Source organism: Halictus rubicundus, chromosome 5 (assembly GCF_050948215.1).
Source record: "Halictus rubicundus isolate RS-2024b chromosome 5, iyHalRubi1_principal, whole genome shotgun sequence".
NCBI lineage: Eukaryota > Metazoa > Arthropoda > Insecta > Hymenoptera > Halictidae > Halictus > Halictus rubicundus.
The window spans coordinates 3,413,916-3,437,486 of record NC_135153.1 but is presented as its reverse complement, the minus strand read 5'-3'; the positions used below and the strand labels follow the sequence as shown (position 1 = coordinate 3,437,486).

Below are 23,571 nucleotides of genomic sequence, written 5' to 3'. Positions count from 1 at the left end.
GGATACGGTCCACGCGGAGCAATTCACGACCCTTCCCGGTTCGCCAAACCCTTCACCCCCGCGGGCAACCCCCGGTAATGGCCCGGCACCCGAGATCCTTTCGCCGCGCCGCGCGGGTGCGCGACTGCTTTTCCTTAATTTGGTCCGTCGTAAAACACGCGGGCAAGTCGGCGAGCGGATATGTTTTATCGCGGCGTGTAAAACGCGCACTCCACGAATTACTTTATTTGTAAATGGCCGTACAAGGAAGGTTTATGGCGGCGAGTTTTTCCGTCGTCTAGCGCACACAACGGCCGCTAACTCCATCCACTTGGGGGTTTCAGCGACGCCCGCGGCCGCCTCGAATGTCTTTGCTCACCGTGACGTTTAACGTCCCCCAAACGTCCCCCACGTGTTGTTAATTCGTTGTCCCGGCCCCGAGCCTCGCGCGGCGTCGTGCCACGCCACTCTGCGCCGCCCTTGATACTTCTCCCGTCGTTGTAATTGACCGTGGATTTTACAGCAACGGTTACAATTAAATCTTGATTACTCGCGGCGACGGCGGCGGCCATTTGTTCCGTTCCTCGAGCAATCGCGCCCGCTTTACCGCCGTGTCTCATCGTACCTCGCAATTTATCGTATCTGGGCTGGCAATTAACTTGTATTCAATAATATTTTACGTAATTGCGACGGGACGCCATTCAATAAACATTAACCCGTTGATGACTGACATGCTCACGCCGCGGATACAATAAATTCGTGGATGGCTGACAATTTGCCAGAACGCTAAAGCAATATCACCGTTTGACCAGGCAAACAATTCAATTGCATTTCCCGCGTTTTGTTTATAATTTCTGGACCCTCGAACGTGCGCATGCGAACTCTTCCAGGGAAATTCGTAAAGTTGACGAACTATAAAAGTTCAGGAGTTCGAGTCTCTGCTATGGCTTCGAAACAAAAAAAAATATTAAAAAGAAAATAAAAATATATTATATACACTACCGCTCAAAAGTATTCGGACACTCCGCGTTGTATATGTCGATGTATTTAATTTTAGTGTAGTATTGGTAAGTTCCACACACGTCACTTTTAATTTAAAACGTTCGATATTTCATAAGAAACTAATAAAAATCGATTTTAGAAATAACTTTTATGCAATGCTAATACATATTTCGCAAGTGTCCCGATACTTTTGAGCGGTAGTGTATATTATATAATATATTTTAGAGCAATTTAATATATTGGAGCTTTTAGTCAACATTTTTCCTTCTTCCCCAAACTCTAAATTAATAGAAACGAGTAGATCGAATACAGGAAAATAAAAACAATTGAAAAACTTTAAAATACCATTATTCTACATTCGTCTTATTAAAATTGTTAAGGGATGACGTACGCTTCTACCTATCTTCTGTTTCAATTGTTGCGGACAATTTTTATTTCGCATAAAAATCCGCAGTCCATACCGTCAATTAAACCTCTAAATACAGTTCAAACTATATCGTGTTTAGTGTCATTTTAATCAGAAAAATGCCACGAATAAGTTGACGAAAGTCCCCCCAAAAAATAATGAAAAATAAACAATTTTCGTAATTGGATTAGTAGTAGTGGTTACGCAGCATGTTTACACTGCTCGGAGACCGAGGCAGCTTGTGGGCCCTTTGCGGGGTATGCCCCCCAATGGAGGGGATAGGCGAACTAACTAGAATCGTGTAGCTTCGTTCGGCTTAGATCAAGACTTTACTGTAGTTACAAATAGTCGAGTTTCGCGTTCGCGATCCACGACATTTCTGACATGTCATTTTAAGGCATGGGTTAAATGAATTTTCTTGGGATGATAGTAGACGTGTTGCTGGCACTTATTGATATTAAACAATATTTTTCCCGAATACGGGGAACAGCAATAAGAAACGCACGACGTACCCGAGAGGTCTTTGTGCGCCAAGGGGTTAGCCGCCAATATAACGAAGAAGCAAATTTAATAGAGATAATGGATGCCCCGAGTGGTTCCCTTGCGGCAACGTATTCAAAATGGAGCAGTCTACCGTAGAGGGCAGCCCACCTTTCCGGAACAAGTTGAACCTTCACGATGTTTTCCGTGATTATTGTGGAGCTAACCCGGAGTCACTGGCACGGTGGCAGAATCTTTTTCGCACTGGGAACGAGATAAAAGAAAAGGGAAGCGACGGGATCGGTAGGGGTTGGGGGCACGAAAGGAGAGACAGACTTCTCGAGGATTTCTGAGAAGGGACGGTGAATGAAAGGAAAGAGGATGCCTGAGGAGGAAGAGAGATCGGGGGGAGGGGGGTCGAGATCCTTGGACCGAGGAGCTTTGTCCTCGAGAGTCCAGGTTCATAGTTTTCCCTCGCTCGATTTCCCCCAACCCCCTCTAGTCTCCACCCTTTTGTAGGTACACTTTGTCTCGTAGGAAATATCCTAACGATATCTTCCGCCTCCTATTGTTACCCAACCTACGTAAAAGCTACACGAGTCACTTTTGCTCCTCGAACACGTAAACCGCATTGGATCGTTTCTTCTTGCTCCGGATATCTGTCGGAGGCGTTGAAACTTCTCGAACAACGAGGAGATGATGAACATTGTGATAACGTTAATTACTAGACTGCGTATTTTATGCATTTATCCGAAAAATCAGTAGATCAAAATGAAAAGAGTGAAGATATTCCTGGAATCTAAACATACTGTTTTATTATATTGGACTTACGAAAAATATATTTACGATTATCTTATATTGAAATATTTTTACGAGTTTTATGGGATCTTGACAGAAAACAAAGGTTGGAAAATTTTCGGGCAATGTGTTTCATAATAAATTGGACCAACAATTTTAGGCACAATAAAATATCCTATTTAAGTAAAATCATTCGAGTTGAACTTTAAAGATTGCCTCGTTAGGCGCATACATTTCGTAATAGACAGAGAGCAAGGTAAGCAATTAGCAACATTGAATAAAACATTGAGATACCAATATTAAAATCATCTGCAGGACACCTAAGACAGGTGAGGGTGCGGGTTATCTAAAAAATTTCTTTCGCGATGTGGACGTTTAATATTGTTAGATAGCACAAACACATACAAAAACAGAATATGACAATCTGTTTATTAATATTTCATTAATATTTCAATTATTAATATTTTCGCAAGCTTCCTGTTATTTGCACATGCCATTTGTCCCTGTGACAAGCTAACCTGAATTCGCATTGAATGTATTGGTCGAAAACGAAACAAACTCTCGGGACAACCTAATATTTAAGAAATAACAGTCTACCTACTGAAGTTCCAAAACAATGAAATAAATATCTGTAGCGAAGCGAAAGAGGAAGAAATTAACGAACGCATTTTCTCTGTTCCAGGTCTGAATCCCGCCGAGGAGAGGCATGTGAGTATCAAATATTCGAACCACTATACAACAATAAATCACGGTTTCGCGAATTGGCAATAGCGGCGTATTAACGCTAAACCTACCGGGCCTTAAAAGTAACTGATACACGTTGTCTTATAAAAATGACGAGATTGAATCTATTTGGATTTTGTGCGGTTCGTATTATAATATATGCTGTACTAAATATATTTATTTAATCATTTCCCACGAAAGCATCTTTATAATCTCCGTAATAGTGAAATAAAAAATCCGATCATATTGACCGGCGGTGCTAGGTTTAGTGTCAATAAACGAATAGGATAGGACTATTTGAAGTGCCGCGTGTAAATAACTGTGCTGTTGCGCGCTGATGTTGGAGATCCGGCGTCTCCTGACGCAGCCGCAACAGACGATTAGAATCGATTGATTTCTGTTATCACTATCGCGCGTACCATGAGAAATTACACTAAAATTTGGCGAACCTTTCTTCGAAGAATCGTCGAATATAGTATCGTTTGGTAGCTGATTAATAGAATACGACAGGCCTGTCCAACTTCTTCTTCGTCGCGGGCCACACGGTCCCCACAGTGTCGCCAGATGAGGGGAGGGAGCACGAATCGAGGGGGAAAAGTTACCCTCTCTCTTGGAGAAACTTGGGAAATAGCGCGGTAGAAGGGGAAATTAGAGTGGGGGAACAAGTCTTGATCCCCACCATCAATCTGTCCGTTCTCCCACAGACTCCTTATGTTATAATGCAGGATCAGGATAGGAATAGCTCCGCGATAGAAATAAATGCCATACGTTTCTAGCGATACGACCGTGTCAAATAGTGGGGGAACGTCACTTCCCACGGGCCAAATGTCGCCCGTGGGCCGCGGGTTGGACAGGCCTGAACTACGACATCAAAATGTAATCATGTTGACCCGTGGTTCTTACCGGGGACTTCTAATAAAGTTGTTCAAAAAGTAATGTTCTTTTAGTTTTCCTTTCGTTGTTATTTTTATTTTAATATAATCATGTTACTAGGTTAAAGTTGTAGAATCCTTTCATCCGGTGCAACAAAGGTTATTGCTTAACAAGTACTTGTGCAGTCCATGAGATCCCCATAAGTTGCAGAATCACCCAATAAGCGATGTTAGGCGACGGGATTGTGAGCAGTTATGTTTTCATTGCTTCTCGAGATTGTCGAGTATTACAATAACGACACTTGCAATTCTTAGAAAATTGTAATGTCATTTTATACTGTCACATTATTACGTTTACAAAGTTGATGGTTCACATCGAACTGAGTAGTTTCTACAAATCCGTTTTATCGTAACAGATTTCTAGAAATTTGGCAAATTTATAAACTATTAATTTTATGCATTTCACTCATTTGCATCATTAGCGTATATATACACTCAATTTGCCTGGTCACTATCACCGGAGCGTATATATACGCTCAATTTATTTTCTCTTATAATGCTGAAATATGAAGTTCTTTTACTTGTAGTCATTTTTGTACTTAAATATAATAAAAAAAAAAAGTTTGGTGATAAAACTGTAAATACTGAAGAGAAATTTAAGAGTGTATATTATTTTCAACTTATTGAAATCATTGAAAGAGAAATACACTTTTATCTAACTTCCATTTCTCACATGCGTAAAGATCCATAGTCTAATTATAACAATTACAATTATAAGTTACAATGCGCAACGAATTAAAAAAGACCAGAACTTTTGCATACACCTAATAATAAAAATGTTATCTGTCAGGTATTATTAACCCTTAATTTGAAGTGGGGGGGGGGGGGGTAATTCGTATCCGGACGATTTCGAAGAGCTATCAAAATTCGTGTATTTTTCTTTACACTATTTACAATACACAATCTCAATTTAGAATGTTCGAAGGTGCTACATAATTGCATCAGAGGTAAAAGACCCACTTTTACAGTTTGAGGGTACCGTAAAAACGTTTACAATCTTGTTAACTGCATAATGAAATTTTACCACATTGTTTTTGGGAAAACACACAGTAATCTACGAGGGTAATATACCGTTATTTAATTCTCAGTATTATACAGTCAATATAATCGTTAACGAGAATCGGTTCTATATCTGTTTCGAAATTGATACAGCGTTTACTCGATATATGCCCAAAACACGACAGGGACATATATCGGTCAGGAGATACTATTCTTTGATGGTTCATGGGACTCTTATTGTCTAGGCAATTGGGACATACAATGACTCCCACTAATATTTGAACGCTTTTAAAAATCGTATAACTTCGTTAATATTGGACCATACGACTTGGATTTTTTTAAGAAGTTGGCACAATTGGTTTGCTACATAAAGCGAAAAATTTTTTTACAAAAATTGCAATTGGTCGATATTGCAGAGAATATAGTAAAAGTTGTATTTTGGAACTTTTTTATGTGGACTTTGTAGATCTCTACGAATTATACACATTCTGAGAATTTCATCAAAATCGGTCAACGTTGCAATGAGTTACAGATCTTCCAAAATGATCACATAAGGGCGAGATCATCGTTAAACGATTGTAGCTCATTGCAACGTTGACCGATTTAGATGAAATACTCAGAATACTTATAATCGATACAGACGTACAAAACGTACTTTTTAAATTTTTAACATAAGCCCGCATAAAAAAGTTGCAAAATACAACTTTTAGTACTTTCTCTATAATTTCGACCAATTGCAATTTTAATCAAACATTTTTCTCGTGTTATGTAGCGGTCCAATTGTTCTAACTTCTCAAAAAACAATTCAAGTGGTGTAGTCCAATATTGACAAAGTTATGCGATTTTTAAGAGCGTCCGAATATTAGTTGAGAGTATGTATGCAGAGTAAACACTGCACATAGAACCCAAGAAGTAGCAGTTGTAGCCTGTATAAGAACCGAAACGGAAACTGATACGAGGTTTTCCATAACTGACACTCAGAAAACAAGTTTTTCACAGTTAGCTTAAGAACCGAAATCAGGTATCAGAGCAGTTCGCAAGCTCCGCATCGAGTACGCGGAACAGGGGTCGCTCGTAAACGCGCAGCGTTTCCGGTGCTTTACGAGATCGCGCGTCGTTCGGAAAAATCTCGCGCCTCGGGTCTAAATCACGGCGGTCGACCCGATCGGGGGATGATTTCTCCTGCCAAAGATTCCGGCGCGCTCGGGGAACGACCACGGTTTGCGTCGAATTTCATCTCATAAAAGAAATTAGACCCCGTTTGGCTCGCGCGTCCCCGTGAATGGTGCGAGGGACCGCGGGGTGGACGGCGGGGGGCAGCAAATAAAATCGAGGGATCGTTGCGATCAGGCTCGGGCCGGCGAGCGTAGAAACGGGGCTGAATAGAGAAAGCGGGATAAGAGAGAGAGGGAGGGGAGGGACAGGAAAGAGAAAAAACAGATGAAAAGGGAAAGAGGGTGAGAAGAAGACAGAGAGAAGTCTGCCGGATCAGCCGGTGGAACAGGAGGAAACCTGAAATGGACGTAAAAGCCCGAACACCGGAACACAGGGCCGTAAAAAGCTCGTCGTCAAATGCACCCCCGGTTCTTTTCCGCAGTTGCTCCTCCCCACGTCGTCCTCGTCGACTCTCTTTCTCTCTTTTACTCGCGCCCTTTAACCCCTCGCTCCCCCGTCCCCTCCTCCTGCCCTCTCGTCGCTCCACCTTTGATAGCATAAAGTGGCTGCTGGGCGCGGCGCGCGCGTTTATTAAAAGCGCTTCGGGGCTGGCAAAAAAAGGCTCGAGAGACCGCTCAAGGCCAGTGTTCCCAGCGACGCTTCCGATCTCGAGTGGCCCGCAGAATCGTTTCGCGATCGATCGCGAAGAAGTTCCCCTGCGCCCCGGCTAAATCGATTTAGGGAACTGTCGGGATTCATAGAGGGACCGGGGGCAGGGGTGAAGCTCTAGACCCCCTCCCCTCCCACCCCTCCCTCCTTTCCCCCTCCCCACGCCACTGGTCAACTCGCGCTGCGTCGACGGTCTTTTGACAGGGGAAATAAAAGGAAATCCGGGATCGCCGGAATTTTTCCCCCGAAACCGGGAACGGAGGGGATTCGGATTTTTTTTTCAGCGTTCAATTAACGGACCCCGCTGCGCCCGGAGAGGGGATAATTGGCCTCGCCGCCTCGTCCGAGCAGCCGCTAATTTCAAGATGTTTGCTGGTTCATCGCCCGGTTTCAAAGGGGCGAGAAGCACCGCTGTCGATTGGCAATAATTGTCATAGGACAAAATTTGAAAGTTACGGTGTAACAGTTGATACATCTAATCAACAAATTTTGGTTCTGTGCAACTATTACGAATGACTAAAAATTATTTTGTCAACTGCTGACCATTAAAAGTGACCAGCATTTTGTTTTAGTTACCAGTAACCATTAGTGATGACCGGAATTCTTTTTTTTTTTTTTGGTACTAGGAACGATTATTAACAGGTCGGGTATATCGGTGCGAGACCAGGAGACTACTACTAATCCAATAAATAAACTTTTTTACTTTTCATTATTTTTCATGGGACTTTCAACAACATATTCGTGGCATTTTATAGACTGCGAATCTTTATGCAAAATAAAAATTGTTTGCACTAATTGTAAGACGTAGGAGTAAATAGGAATTTATTTCGATTTTTAGTGGGTTTATTAAAGCGTGAAAAATGGATTGATATTCTTAAATACTTTTAATGCTTGCACTGCTTAAAATTATACTTGCTCATTATTGCTATAAGTGTATAAAATCCACAGTCTAGATATGAACAATAAAAGTTACTTCCCATTATAATTATATTAACGGAAAATTAGTGTAAATATGATCCAAATTATATCGTGTTTAGTATCATTTGAATAAAAAAAATTCCACGAATATATTAGTGAAAGTTCCATAAAAAATAATGAAAAATAGAGAAGTTTTATTATTGGATTAGTAGTGGTCTCACACGGATATACCAGATCCTTATTAACTTATTATGTTTCCACTTCTCGGCGACCAAGGACCTCGACCTTCGCTGTCCTTTTCTTCGTTCGGCAGCGGATCAAAGAATAGTATCTTCTAGCCGATAATTGTCCCTGGCCGGACCCGTGTTTTGGACAATTATCGAGTAGACATTGTATTTCGTATATTTGGTGACTGTGATTCACAAGTAAATTGATAATACATATTTTGTACCATACATATAAGTATAATTGAATTATGACCTACATTGAGCGTACTGATATTCCAGCGGTATTATCGGTATATTAAATTAGCGATAATATTTTGATATTATGCAAATCGTTATCGACAGCTGCATTTCTAGGCGTGGGAACAAATAATAAAATTCGGGATGTGTTTGATTTCGCTAATTTAATAGATGCAAAATAAATCGGGATGTATTAATGAAGTTATAAATTGCGAATTTAGCTTTTGAATTAGTACAGTCTACGTTGTCCATAAGGAGCACCGAGATTTGCACGCTAACAGCTAAAACAATTGAAAACACATAACTTAACTATTGAAACGACAAAATTGTCTATGCACATGATTGAACATGTTAAGGACCGCTATTTGAGTTTGTAGTAGAACCTCGATTGTCCAAAACAAATAGGGAAACACAACTGTTCGGATATTAGAACGGTTCCTCAGTTATAATGCTAAACTCCATTTTTATTAATTTTTTGTTTCTTATCAAGCATTCGTAGTTTCTGCTATATAAAAATATTTCGCACAGTAAAGCAATGCATCATTTAAATTTATATCTAATTTTTGGTCGTTATTATAAATTTTAAACTTACAAATTTCAGAAAGCTATGAATATATGTATGTATATACAAGCAGGTATGTTTCATTTAATTTGTACAATAATCAGTGTTGCGTATGGATCATGCATTCAGCTATTATTTACATCTGAAGCATGTTGGGATACTAGGAGGTTCGGATAATCGAGGTCCTACATATACGTCATGATATTCAAAATACAGTGAATTCTCGATATATGTCAACAACACGGGTCTTGCCAGCGTCATGTATCGTCCGTTAAAAATTATATATTTATCAATTTGTTATTTATATAAATATAGCTACATGAAATATATACTCTTTTCAAGAACCCAATTCCCCCTTTGCTGATAATTTATATTATTTTTATAATTTTACAATAATTATTCTAATAATAATTACAATACCTACATTATATATATTAGTTTTTATTTTAACTAATAAATTTTTAAAATCAAATTTATTAAAAAATCATAATATTGAAATTTTATGAACTGTAACTCCTATAATTATACTTTTAATTATTTCTATTCCTTCTTTAAAAACTCTTTATTCTATTGATGAATTATGAAACCCAACATATTTTACTATTAAATCTATTGGTCATCAATGATACTGAAGTTAAGAATATCATGAGTTCTCTAATATTATATTTGATACTTATATAATTAAATCTATTGAAAATAGAAATCAATTTCGTCTTTTAGATGTTGATACTCGAGCTGTAATTCCTTATAAAGTACCTATTCGATTATTAGTATTTTCTATAGACGTAATTCATTCATGAACTATTCCAACTATAGGTGTTAAAATAGATGCTTCTCCAGGACGAATTAATCAGATATCATTAATTTCCTTACGACCTGGAATATTTTTTGGACAATGTTCTGAAATTTGTGGGGCATACCACAGGTTTATACCTATTGTTATTCAAAGAACAAATTATTCTAATTTTATTAATAGATATACCCGAGCCGTGTTATGTTTCCCCTCCGCGGCGTCCGAGGTCTCTCGTGCTTCGAGGCCCCTCACGGGGTATACCCGGCAGTAGTGGGGATAACTCCGCGACGTTTATCATCCATGCCTTGGCGACATATATAGAAAAATCAGTGTATCGCAAAAATAATCCGAATATCAACAAAGGTGTAGAGTTTAAGACACAAAAACATTTTTATTCAAATAAATGATGTCGGTAACGCAATTTAACGAGTGCCCTACTGCGCGATATGAAACATTTTTCAATCACCCGAACGGAAAATTCAAAACGGGCCTGACGCAGCACGGAGGGAGCGGGGTATACCCCGCGGTAGTGGGGATATCTCCGCGACGTTTATCATCCATGCCTCGGCGACATATATAGAAAAATCAGTGTATCGCAAAAATAATCCGAATATGAACAAACGTGTAGAGTTTAAGACACAAAAACATTTTTATTCAAATAAATGATGTCGGTAACGCAATTTGACGAGTGCCCTACTGCGCGATATGAAACATTTTTCAATCACACGAACGGAAAATTCAAAAACGGGGCTCGCGCAGCACGGTGGGAGCGTGCTCATAATTAAAATAACAAAATCCTTTGACGTGTAATCTGGCCCGCCGAGCGTAACACTTTTCATATGAAAAAACCCTCGTGGTTGGTGCCCACGATACGGCGTGAATTATTCAGCCGTACATTAACCACTGAGTAAACTGACTTTGGGTAACGGGCCACGGTTATGCGGAGGGGACAAGCGGTGTTCAGAAAGGGAACACGACAGCGGAAGATTTAAGCGTATCTGAAACAGCGTATTTCATCCGGCGGGGCCTAAAGTGTTTAACAAGGAGAGGATATTTCATCCCTCGCTTGTACTATATCGAGCAAACTGGAGCACTCTATAACAATTTATAAGATTAACTGCTCGCGGGAAAAATTGCCGTACACGCGTCGCGCTGCTGCCGCCTTAATGGCGGCGCGTGATACGTACCGGACGCGGGATTTAGTAACGATCGATCGTTCGGCGCGCGGAGATCGCGCGAACAAGACACTCGAGGTGAATAATAATGTCCGCGATATTAATCGCTCGACGCGTTATACGACTGTACGAATAAAACTCGGCCGGCGGAGCGGGGCGGAGCGGGGCGAGTCGGGGCGAGGCGCGGCGCGGCGTGGCGCAGGAGGCCGGTCGATAACGATCATTAATTAATACGTTGAGCGTTTTATAAAACTCGCTCGGAATTGACTCGGTCCGGTGCGCGACGATCGCGGGTTGTTACGGGGGCACCGGGTGAGGGGGTTGAAGAGGAGGGCGCAGGGGGGAGTGGCGTTGCACAGGTGAGGGGGTTGCAGAGGCGCAGTTGGCGACCGCGCTATATTCGGGCAGAGAGTGATTTCCAGTGTAATTATCTTTTCGCCGTAGCTCTTTTCCGCGCCGTCATTATGGGCCGTGTTTTAACAGCGTTACCCACCCAGCATAACTTGCGCAATTTGCCGGCGGTGCCCGTGGCCCGCGGCCGGACCGATAATTAGCGTCCGTTTAATATGCACAATTATTACGGATTGATAATCGGGGGCTGCGCATCCATTACACCGGCATTGAGATAGATGGTAATAGGTTTCCATCGGTATTAGCCGCCTCTCTCCTCCGTCTGTGTTTCTCACTTGTTCCGTCCCGCCCTTTCCACCTTTTGCACCCGACTCTCCCTCTCCCTCATTCCCTTCCCCTTTGTCCCTCTCTCTCTCTCTCTCTCTCTCTCTCTCTCTCTCTCTCTTTCTCTGTCTCTCTGTCTCTCTGTCGCGCGTAATCTCGCTTGCTCGATCTGCTTTCGTAATGTGCAGCAACGCGCTGGCGGCGGGAATAATTCTATTAATATTTCGGACATTTACAATCGACGCGAACGCGCAACATTTTAAAACGCGTTGTAGAATATTAAACCGCTGATCCCGATACGGTGCTGCCAATTGATTGGCGAAGCGTTTCGAATAATTTTAATTGATTGTTAATACCGATGGCTGCTTCGGAATTCCGATCCTGATATCGGCTCGCTCTTCCGGTGTACAGTGAGGAGCAAAATTGAACCAACGTAACCATTCTTCTTTTCTTTCAGAAAATCATTGCTCACGTGATTGTTAAACAGGGTCACGGAAAACTCGAGGGAATTTATTTAAGGGATTTTACATTAATCTGAAATTGAGAAGCGACCAATATTTTCAGTTTGCTTACGTTTCATTTATCAGTTACATGTTTGTATTCTTGTTTAAATTTTGCACCGGTCCAAGAAAATATATTTATTATTTTATTGAAGAAACTTCGACTGCTCTGACAGATGCCGATCGTTTCGGCATATTCGTTACAAGACGGTATTCTCGAGATTTTTATCCCCATGGTTCCTCTACTCGGTCCCATAATTGTTTCAGTGACGACGGTGGAAAGTGATATTTTTTATTCAATTACCTCTTCAAGAAAGTCCATATTTTCAACTATTCTTCTTGACGAGTGATCGTTTATAATTTTTGGTCTGCCTCCAGAACTCCATGAAAACTTCAAATGGTTTTTCCTTCACGCTTAATAATAACATTCCACAGTTTTTAACCACTTTACGCGCTGACATAAAATAAATACACTTCTCTTTGAATATTCTGCGAAACTCGTTTCACTATAGTGCCTTCAAGCGATCTGTTTAGTGTTTTATAATGAAACTAGTACAGATTGCGCTTCTAGGACTTTGTGTCTGGTAGGTGTAAACACATCTGACCTTACTGCTGCCCTTCATTTGCTGACCTTCTAATATTTTATATCAAAGATCTTTGGACGAAACACTACATACATTTTTTTGTCAGGAATAAAATACCGTAACTAGTGTGATCCTGTGATCGTTCTTGACCTAATGTAAACGTCTTTGCTTTAATTCCAAAGATAAATAGGGGTGATTCCTCAGGTCATTTTAAATAACTTTTTCATTTGTGAAAATTTTCTCCACAGCCCCGTTAAGTAGTTATTAACGAAACACATGGACCAATCAGAGCGCGGCAACTGCGGACCGATTCCCGCTCGGCGGAAGGCCCCGCTGCACGTGGCCTTGGCATTGGGCGAGCCGGAATCGGTCCGCTGTAGCCGCGCTCTCATTGGTCCGTGTTTTTCGTTAATAACTCTTTCACCAAGCCGCGGAGAACATTTTCGCAAAGGAAAAAGTCACTTCAAATCACCCGAGGAATCACCCCTTTCAAGGAAGTACGACATTTTTTAATATTACGGATAACGTTGAAACAATACAACATCGTTTTACAAAAAGATTTCCAGCACTGTTTTGAGCAATGTCGTCGCTGGAACTACATTCAGAGAGGGATTACTTTAAAGAGGATACGATACCGAAGGGAACACCGAATTTTGTTGACGCGATTGGACGAGCATTTCAAACGGGGCAGTACATCGTTGGTGTGTAAATGTTTTTCGTTAATCACTACCTCCAGAACGTCGAGGTTCAGAGAGCAAAATATTTTAATCAACTCCCGGAAACGTAACGTTCGACGCTGGGTTATTAATCAGCGAGCTAATTTTTGGAAATACAATATTCGGGTGGGATGAGATATTTCGGGGGCGTACTAATTACGCGATACATTATCCCGATGTTTATAATCAAGCCCCTCGATAATGTCGGTGCTCTACGAGTTCGAATAACTGATACGTTTTGCGAAACCTGAATGCAAAATCGAACGAATTTCGCAACGGTGATATTTACGGAAAAAGCCGGTGTCTGTCGGATATCGATGATACTTGCGAGAGTATCGTTCTCGTTGCTACTCCTCCTCGGCTCTTTCATCATCGCTGTTCGCGTCTCTCTCGTTCTCTCCCTGTTCCTCCACGTAATCCTCTTTCGCTTCAACCTTTCTCTCTCTCTCTCTCTCTCTCTCTCCCTCCCTCTCTCATTCTCTCTCCTTCTGGTTCGCTTAGTTCTCCATCCCTTTCCGTTCCACGGTCTCTCGTTCCATCGAACTTCTATTTATCCTTGTCGCACACCCCACGGTTGCCTTACAGGATCTCCTACCACCGGCAGCCCGAGGGCTATGAAATTGAAATATGAATGCTAATGGGGTGGTTGGCTCGTGTCGCGTCGTATAATGTTACTGATTGCTGGTACGTCGGTCTTTTACCCTTCCCTCGCAACTCCCCTTCTGTTGCTGTTGAATACTGGGAAGAGGCTGACACGTGTCCCCGTGTCGGTTGCTTGCCAGTCGCATAATTGGAACTTCAAATAATGCCACACCGTTCCCACGTTACACGCGACCCACTCTCGGGTCCGGCCGGGAACATGTAACGAGGCTCGCACCGCGGTTTTGCTTCCGGAACCGGGGCTCGTTGCACGGTAGCTCGATTACACTTGGCCGCCAGCTGGACAAAATTATTTTTTCACGGTTTCCAGCTTGTTTAGGGTCTCAATCGTTAGAAAGAAAAAAAGAAATAGTGATGAAATAGTTAAGAAATAGTGATATTTGAAATCTGTTTCCGCAGATCTATTATTTCCACAAAATTACACAACACCCCCCTGCAAACTATTCCTCTCGCTCCAATAAAAATATTACATAAAATATGTCTTTCGGATATGTGTCTTTAAACATTAATTTCGACCTGATTTGCAACATTTCGCAGGTTCAAACTGCGATGAAAGGAAAGTAAAAAGTCTCTAGTTTTATATGTTCAAGTCTCGTTGGGTGGAGCGACTTGGAGCATATTATACTTTTTTTTTTTTGACAAACCTTTACCAAAAATTAACCACTTCACTGCTTGACTGACTTGCAAAGATAAAAAAAGCTTATTGATAATTTAAAGGTATTGAGACTCAAATGTATATTGTAAGATCCTGTATTTATCTTACATTTATGATTTAAAATTATGATTTTTGCATTTTAATAAATTACAAGACACTTCTATCGATTATGGGAATAAGTGCCGGTTCCACGTGCGCCATTAAGTCGAAGTTCACTTAACCCCTGAATATTAACAGTTCAGATTTAACGTTTTCTGACACAGTTGGTTTCTATTGATCAAACTTTTTTATTTACACGTGTGTAAGTCCATAGGTCACTAACGTGTTCAAATTTGAACAAAATCGGAAACAGTCCTCCAAAAAGTCACCGATTTCGCGTGGAATGACCGATAAAGGAGATGCGCAAATTTGGCACCGAAGGGCGTTTCCGGCGCGTTTTCGCGTCACCTGAAACAACTCGCGGCGCTCGAATACCGCGAGACACGCCCCCGCACGTCAAGAGAGTTATGTACTGTCCTCTTTCGTTCCGCTCCGGCCGCGCGGGTTTCAACGCTGGATCAAATGCTCGCGCGTAAACACGAGGAAGATGTTGCGCCGCTGCAACAGCCGCGGGAATACGGCCACGTGCGAGACCGTGGAACGCAGAAATTTATATGTGTTTGTTTATCCGCGCCAGATTCTGGTATTCCCGGGGGAGGGTGGAGGGGGCGGAGCTAGCGGAGGAAACGCTCCAGCGAGGCGGGTTAGCGAGGAAGGTCGCGGCACAATTTAAAATTAACCCCGAGAAAACGGGAACGAGCGGCACGAAGCGCCGCGAAGAGTCTGTAAACAGACGAGCGTTTTCTTTCTCTCTTTTATTTTCTGATTTTTCTTTTTGGTTGATAAAAAAAGAGAGAGAGAGAGAGAGGAAAAAACGCCGGACCTTCCTAGCATCGTAACGCGTCGGCGAGCTGGTTGCTTTGGAACGCGAAAAGCAGCGGAAAAATTGTTTACGCGAGCGAGGCGAGCGCGTCTTGCTCCCAGAGTTATGGCCACTTTCGCGTGTACCGGCGCGCCGGTTGTTTCGCGAACGGGGCGGGCCCCCCGGCTCGTATAATTGACTGCGTTTAAATATTTATCCGGCGATTGTTTCCGTCTTGCGCTGCGCATTTTATACCGGCCGGGTTTGCGCAAAACCACCTAATTTCGGTAATACTCTCTCGCTAAATTGAACATTTATCGGCGCTTGTTCGTCGCGTTATTTGAATAATTCTCATGTCGGCCGGGTAATATGAATAGAATAATTAGTTACGAAGTAATTGCCTGCCGCTTTAATTAATTATGCTCTCCTTCGGTCGAATCATTGCGCCGCCGCCGCTGCCACGCCGCACCGCACCGCGCCGCGTCGGGGCAAATGTTTGTTTTATGTTATTCTGTGATCCGCTTTTGGAACGGTTCTTGCGACCCGAATTAAACGTCCGGTTCTTTGATTGAGCTCTTTGTCCGGCCGGCGCGCGACGCGGCGGCTGAAAAGTTTATTCGACCGTGGAAAATGAGCCGATGAATATTGTAAATGGCGAAACCGGCTCGCCAAGAATTCGAAATTTCGAGGGGACTGACGCAGGACGTAAACGTAATTTTCGACAATCTGTTTCGTTAAAAATCATAAACGAGGATTAAGCTTTCTACAGTGAATTCTCGATATACAGTCGGTCACGAAAATATTCGGACACCACTATAGTTTTGACTATTATAGTCCGTACTTCAGAAATTTATGCAATTAGAACAAAAAGAGGTTTGGAACAAAAAGAGATAGGCAAAAAAATTTGTTCGAGGTTATATTTTTTGAGATTTCAAGGTCATCGAAGCTTTTTTAAATGGAATGATATATTTTTATAATCGCTATATGATAGCCAAGGTCAAGACGAATTTAACGACCTGTAATATTATCGGTGAGACTCACACTAATGCAAGCGAAGCAAGTTTGCAACTTTCCTAATTTTTTCTTTTATAAAACTTTTACCATCGTATTCGTTTCGTTCTTTTAAATTAAAATGACACCAAACACTATATAATTACGATTATAATTACTGGTGTAATAAGCGATTAGAGTTTCGTGCAAGAAAGAGGACGGCGAACGGAAGAGATAGAGAGGCAGGGAGTCGAAGCATCCCTTTATCTTTTTCAATCGGTATCCTTCTCTACGTTCGACACACTGCAAATAATGTAGCACCTCTACCAAAACTGTCAAAACTGTAGATACCTGAATTCTCATTACGAGTCAGTGCCAACCTTACAATTTGGAGTCAGTGGAACTACCCACACCATCGCGGTGAGGGGCCGATGCTCGAGAGCCGTCTCTCGAGCTACGTGCAACATTGTTTCGGACAAAGACATTTTCTCAGTCTTCTTGTCACCATCGCTTAGTAGTCATAGGCTTTTATGACTTGTAAACGGATATGACTATGCCCTATGTATTGTATTTCAAATGCGATGCTCGGCGACAACCTCAGACATCGTCTAAGAGTCAGTCACCAGAACGGTGCAACTGACTCCTAACAAGAACTCGCTGTATTGTACAGTATTTCCAAAACACGGGTCTAGCCAGGGACATATATCGGTCAGGAGATACTATTCTTTGGCCCCTCCCGGGCCACGCAGTAGCGGGGATAATTCCACGACGTTTATCATCCAGGCCTTGGCGACACGTATAGAGAAATCAGTGTGTTTGGTGTCGGTCGCTTAAATCCGAACCCATAACTTCGCCCCCGCCCGGACAGGAACAAGTGCTAGTTTATTCTGCGATTTAGGGTCATCAGCCCCCACTAAATTCTGCGAACTTCGTTAGGGGCTCGAGGATATCTGGTGGCTCTCGATGGAGCATCAAACACAGTATCCTCGCGAGGGATTGTTTCCAACGGTGGTAACAATCCCTCGGAGTGTCTCGTAAAAACGCGCTGGGTGCGCCTCCTCCTTCTGTCTCTTCGTTTAACGAGAAAAATGGCCATTAGCAGGGACGGCTCTCGTGGATGACGGTGGTGGGATTACTGTGATTTCCATAACAAATGTTCGCGCGGAACGAGATGGATCGGCGTGAATGAGAGACGGGGGGTTGGCAGGCCGAGCGGGGCGCCGAAAGATTGCGGAAGGTGCGGGGAGAAAGTAACGTTCCGAGGGGTGGTGGAAGAGGAAGAGCGTGGGTGGAGGGAAAATGTCATTAAGGCGGGCGTGATGTTTTTAATTAATTAATTCGCGGGAGCCACGGATTTACCTTCTCGTAAATTCCGGCGTGGTGCGTCGCCGCGAGAACGAGGGGCTTGCAATCATCTCCCTCTGTCGGGGAGCGATATAATGAGGGAGACGGGACGGAAGGAAAAAGGACAAAAGACAGACGGTGGAGGGCTCGGTACAAAGTATTTAAAAATATTAAGTACCCCCGACGGAGACGGATATTAGACGGCGGGGATGGGGGTGGGAATTGCCGGGGGAATGGTAGGCGGTAACGACGACGACGGGGAAGAGGGCGAGGTTATGGGATTGAAGCAGCAGGAAGCAACCGGGGTCGGGGTGGTTAGGGGCGAAAGGACGGGGAGAGCACGCCGGCGGTAGGGAGGGAACGTTTCAATTAGTAATTAAAACGTGCCACCCCTAACCATCCTATCTCCACTGTACACAGTGGCTGCCTGCCTCTCTTATGTTGTCGTCGTCATCGTTGCTACCGCCGCCATCTTGTAAATTAATTAATGCGCCCCTAACGAGATCAGAGGTGTCGGTAAGGCAGCGGGGATCAGTAGTTCTCTACCCTGTCCGCCGAGAGGAAGGACAACCCCCACCGTGTTTCTGGGGTTGAGCGTACCGGGCTCGTCGCTAGCTACTCCGAGAATTATCATTCACGATTCACCGGAAATTTCTATGAAGTCGCCATGTTTTTTTTTTATCAACTCTTATAATCATTCCGTACCAATTTGTTTTTTTTTATTTTTTAATTTATTCATTTCAAGTCGTATCAGCGTTTATGCTACTTACAATTACAGTGTCTACTCGATAATTGTCCACAACATGGGCCGACCAAAGACAATTATCGGCTAGAAGAAACCATATGATCCATTGCCGAACGTAGAAAAAAATAGTGAAGCTGGAGAGGCCTAGGTGGCCGAGGAGTGTAAACATAATACGATTATGTTGGTGAAACTCCCATAAAACAATAATGAAAACTAAATAAGTTTTGTTATTGGATTAGTAGTGGTCCCACACCGATATACCTCACCCGCATTCTGTTCGTGGCCCCTCGCGGGGTATTCTCTGGGGTAGAGGGGATAATTCAGGGACAATTATAGGCTAGATATTTGGGACATTTATCGAGTAGAGACTGTAGTAGTGCCTAACTCCAAAGCATGATGAATATAATGCAAAATTTCAATCTTGAAATGAATGAATAAAACGCTAAAGATGGTTCGAATTAACTTACGTTATAATAGGGACGTACGAACCGGTTAAAAACTGTAGCAGCGAATTCGTCCAGCAACTGTGTCAGAATCGACTGGTTGCGAATGTGTTAATAGGCGTTCGGTAAATAAACTGTGAATTGCCACGAAAGAATTGTCTAGGCACTAAACCAGCAGTAAACTAACGGGGGCGTTAAATCTATTCTACATCACGCGTGTACCGTTCGCGAGATAAATTCATCTGCCAGGTCCCCTCCCACGTTTCCGGAACAATTAACCCGATCCGGCTTTGACTTTCCAACTGTCCCAATCGGGGACACGGTCCGCAGCGAACTTTTTGACTATCTCTCTTTCAAGCCCCGTCCCATCAGCCCCCGCTGTAATCGGCAAACGAGTCGTGCTCCAAGTAGCCGAACGAGAGAGTTCGGCCCCCGCGGCAACCATCGTTCTCCGGCTGTCTTTTCAAACGTTCAATCAGGACGGCCCTGGCCAGGAGCAAATTAGTCCGTTCGAGAGGGGGACGGATCGTCGGGCGCACAGGTTTGCAAGGGTCGCGGCGGTAGGAACAGGCGGCCGGTGTTGCTCGGGACTCGGTGTCAGGATCTCTGAACCCTTTCAAACCCTTTCATCGGCGCTTCGCCCGCTTACATAATGCAGTCACTCTAATTAAAATAAATTACACTCTCGCGTCGGTTCGCTCTTTTATCCGGCGTGGTCTCCCCTCCCCCTCCCCTCCACACCCACCGGAGCTCGAACGTTTTTTCCACCCTCGTCCAACGGTCGTTCTTTTTCCCTTCTTTTTGTCGTTTTTCTTTTTTTACCGCACTTTCGACCGCCAGCCACTAGGCTGCGCGACACCGGCTAAACCCCTCCATCTCACCCTCCCGGACTCTCCTCTCCACCAACCCCCCCCCCCCCCTCCACCCCACCCCGAATTCGCTCGTTTATTTGCACTTTATTCGAGATTTAATTTACCGACCTCCGGACGACAGGCTCGTTGGTGTGCGCTCGACTCTGTGATGGGATTAAAAAAATTGGCGAGTGCGGGGAGATGGGGTGGTGGGGGGGGTGAAAAAGGGGTGAAGCGAGAGCCCCGGTCGAAGGAGAGAAAGGAAAAGTTGGGAAAGAGAGTGCCGGCAGCGCGAGCGTCGCGACCAATGGGAGGCGTAGCGCCGGAAAAATGGCTACACCGAGGAAAGAGCCCGGAAAGAACGCTGGCATGGGGGGAGGGGGAACAATCGATAGGCCAGCGACTCTATCTGCGGCCGATTTTCGAAGGCACGAGTCTGCCGATCGCCGGAGAAATTGCGGAACAACCCCTCTACGAGCCTTTAATCGGCACTTCGCTGGCCCCGGGTCATGGCGAACCAGAAAATCGATAATCGACACTGTCATTTGTTTCGGCGATCTTCACCGATTTTGGGCGCCTCGGCTCACCGTGATCCCGGAAATTTATGATCATTCCGCCACGAAGAACCGCATAGTGATGGATCAATGGATAGAAGATCTTCAGGCGAGTTTCGATTTCCGTAGGTCGGGTATTTTATAAAATTCGGAGCGGCAGTAGAATGCAAATGAATTTTGTGTTAGTGTATTGTATGAAACCATATTCATAGCGGAATCTCGAAATATTTTATACGCACCTCGGGTAAAAATTCGCCCGCCTTCTAAATGTCGTATAAAATAACTGGACTTCTGTTTTATTGTACTGTAATTTGATATATGGTCGTTCACGGGCCAAATCGATTGATCACCTTTCCCGTTTATTGACAGTTCACTGCCAAATTATGCTGTTTACTGCCATTTTGCTTTCTTGATCCTTAAAATTTCAAATTTCGAAAGATTTCCTCAATAATTAGGCTTGATTAAATGACAGAAGTTAAAAGTCAATTTTCTCTACGTTTTACAGTCTTCACTCGATATATGTCCCAAATATCTAGCCGATAAGAGTCCCAGAACTATACCCAATTAAATGTTATCTAAGTAAATGGGGTATACCCAAGTAAATGTTATCGGAATTACATCGTATTCGGTATCATTTTCATTAGAAAGATGCCAGGAATAAGTTGGTGAAAGTCCCATAAAAAAATAATGAAAAATGAAGAAGTTTTGTTATTGGATTAGTAGTGGTCTCACACCGATACACCCGACCCGTATTATGGTTACACTCCTCTGCGACCGAGGTCACTAGAGCTACGCTGTGCTTTTCTACGTTCGGCAGTGTATCAAAGAGTAGTATCTCCTAGCCGATCTATGTCCCTGGGTAGACCCGTGTTGTGGACATATATCGAGAAAACACTGTATTTTGCAAAGTTATTCGATGTATATTACTATGAATGCGACATAATACTTAATTTTTCCTTCCACAATTAAAAGAATGCCAAAAGAAAAATTAGAAAAATTGAAAAATTAAAATATGAAAAATGTTTTCATCGGACATACTCGAATGAACTTCCCATTGAAGCACACATTACAATAAGAATCGTATGAAGTCGGAACAGATTTGTCGCTATTACAAATCATTTATTGCTTAATAGTAGTTATAAAAAAGTCGAATTTTATTTCGATCTGAAAGAAAGACGTAACGCTCATACATCGTAATTCTGTTTGAAATGTTCATCGCGAGTCTGACTGGACGTTATAGTGCAAGGGGTTAACAAAACAACATGCGTTTTTTAGGAAGCGGCATTAAATACTATGACACGAATGTCTAGCACGTGGAATAAAATCTGATCTCGCAAGATAAGATTGGAAAGCTGAATCCGGCGCCAGAAGTCGACTTGGTTATCGTGTCTCGCGATTCGAGGAGCGTTTAGCTCCGGTGATCTTGGCTCGTTGAAAAATTCAAGCTCGGCGAAACGCGTGAAGAGGTCCCGCCCGCTCTTGGAGCCGATCGAATCGTCTTGTAGATCGAAGCTCGTTGACCGGTTACGGGTGTCGTCGCGATCGAGGGATCCACAAAGGCTGTGAGAGAGGAGCCTCGGCAGTCTCGGCCGTTAGGCCCGCCGGCGGCGGCGATGGCGGCGCTCGGCTCCGCGAACGAATTAATGCGGCGCCGTTTCTCGAGCACTTTTCTCATTGGCATCGAGGGCCACTCGCTTTCGCGACAATTTGCCGCGAGCTACTCGGATCGGGGCGTAAGTATCGTGAAATTCAATTAAGTTCGTGCTCGTGCAACTCGAGGGACTACCCTCTTCCTCCGGCCGAGGGGGTGGTGCCGCGCTCTTCTCTCGAGTAGTTTACGCTCGTTCCTCCGTCGCTCGAGGAATAGTGGGGCAAAACGAAAAACGGGGAAGGGAAAGAAAGAAAGAAAAAAAATGGAAAAGCGTCCGCTGCGCCGTCGTCGTGACGGCGATAAATAAATATTCCGCAGTCGTTCCTCGGTGTTAGCCGCCGCGCTCTCGCCCCGCTCGCCCCGCCCCCGCACTCCAACCCCCGAGAAGAGTCGTCTCTCGGTGTTTCATGAATTGGTTATGAGTCGACACCTCGACCGGAGCCAGACACGGGAAAGGAGCAGACATTCTTCCACCCTCCGCCTTCGGTCGCTTCCTCTTAACTTTCGCCCGTGCCCCTTCGCCTCGCCTCCCCTCGCGTCGCCCCGCCTCGCCGACCCCTTTGTCACGGATTCACACTGTTACCCGTCCCGGTGCAAGCTCGAGAATCCAACCGCGTTGCCTCGCGACGAGAGAAATATTTTTCCGGATCGCGACAAGTCCCGGATAGAAGAGGGCACCGTTGCATGATGGGTAGAGGGGGTCGCGGCAGCAGGTCGAGGGGAACGAAGAAAAGCTGCTTCCGCGAACCCGGGAAGCTTACCCGTGCACGAATAATAACGACTCGCATTCTCTTCCGCCGGTTCTCGGTTTTCGATTTGAGATACGAGCTTTTCACCCCCGCCCCCATCCCCTCCCCACCCCCTTCCCACTCCCACCAACCGCTGCTGCGGCTCTTTCAACCACTTGGCCTGCTTCCGACTTTCTCCTTATTTCTTTCCGCGACGATTCTACCCCTTTCGACGGAGCCGTGCACTTGGTCGATCGGCTTGTCGGAGCGTATCGCGAAACGGTAAATGCTGCGGTGAAGGGTAATAGAAATGGGGTTCGGGCCAGAAGGAAGAATATGAAAAGGCGGTTGAACAACCGGCTGAAGATGGCGGGGGCGTTTTATCGGGTGATTGGTCTCGTCACTTCGAAGGGGAGGAGGGGTTGTTCGCACGGTGCGATAAGTAGAGAATGTTTCTCTGGGACTGCTTCGAGGATCTAGTCTCCCGTTTCTTTGCCAAGTGAATGGCTATTCCGATCG

General features: G+C 43.9%; 1 protein-coding gene across 2 annotated transcripts in view; it reads left to right on the top strand.

Moving 5' to 3' along the window:
- The window catches only part of LOC143353978 (protein groucho), a 226,791-nt gene that overhangs the window by 167,960 nt on the left and 35,260 nt on the right, over positions 1–23,571 (top strand). For both annotated transcript variants that reach the window (XM_076787617.1, XM_076787616.1), the window contains exon 7: positions 3,348–3,373. In XM_076787617.1, the coding sequence (XP_076643732.1) occupies positions 3,348–3,373 (26 nt within the window). The remainder of the gene's footprint in view (positions 1–3,347; positions 3,374–23,571) is intronic.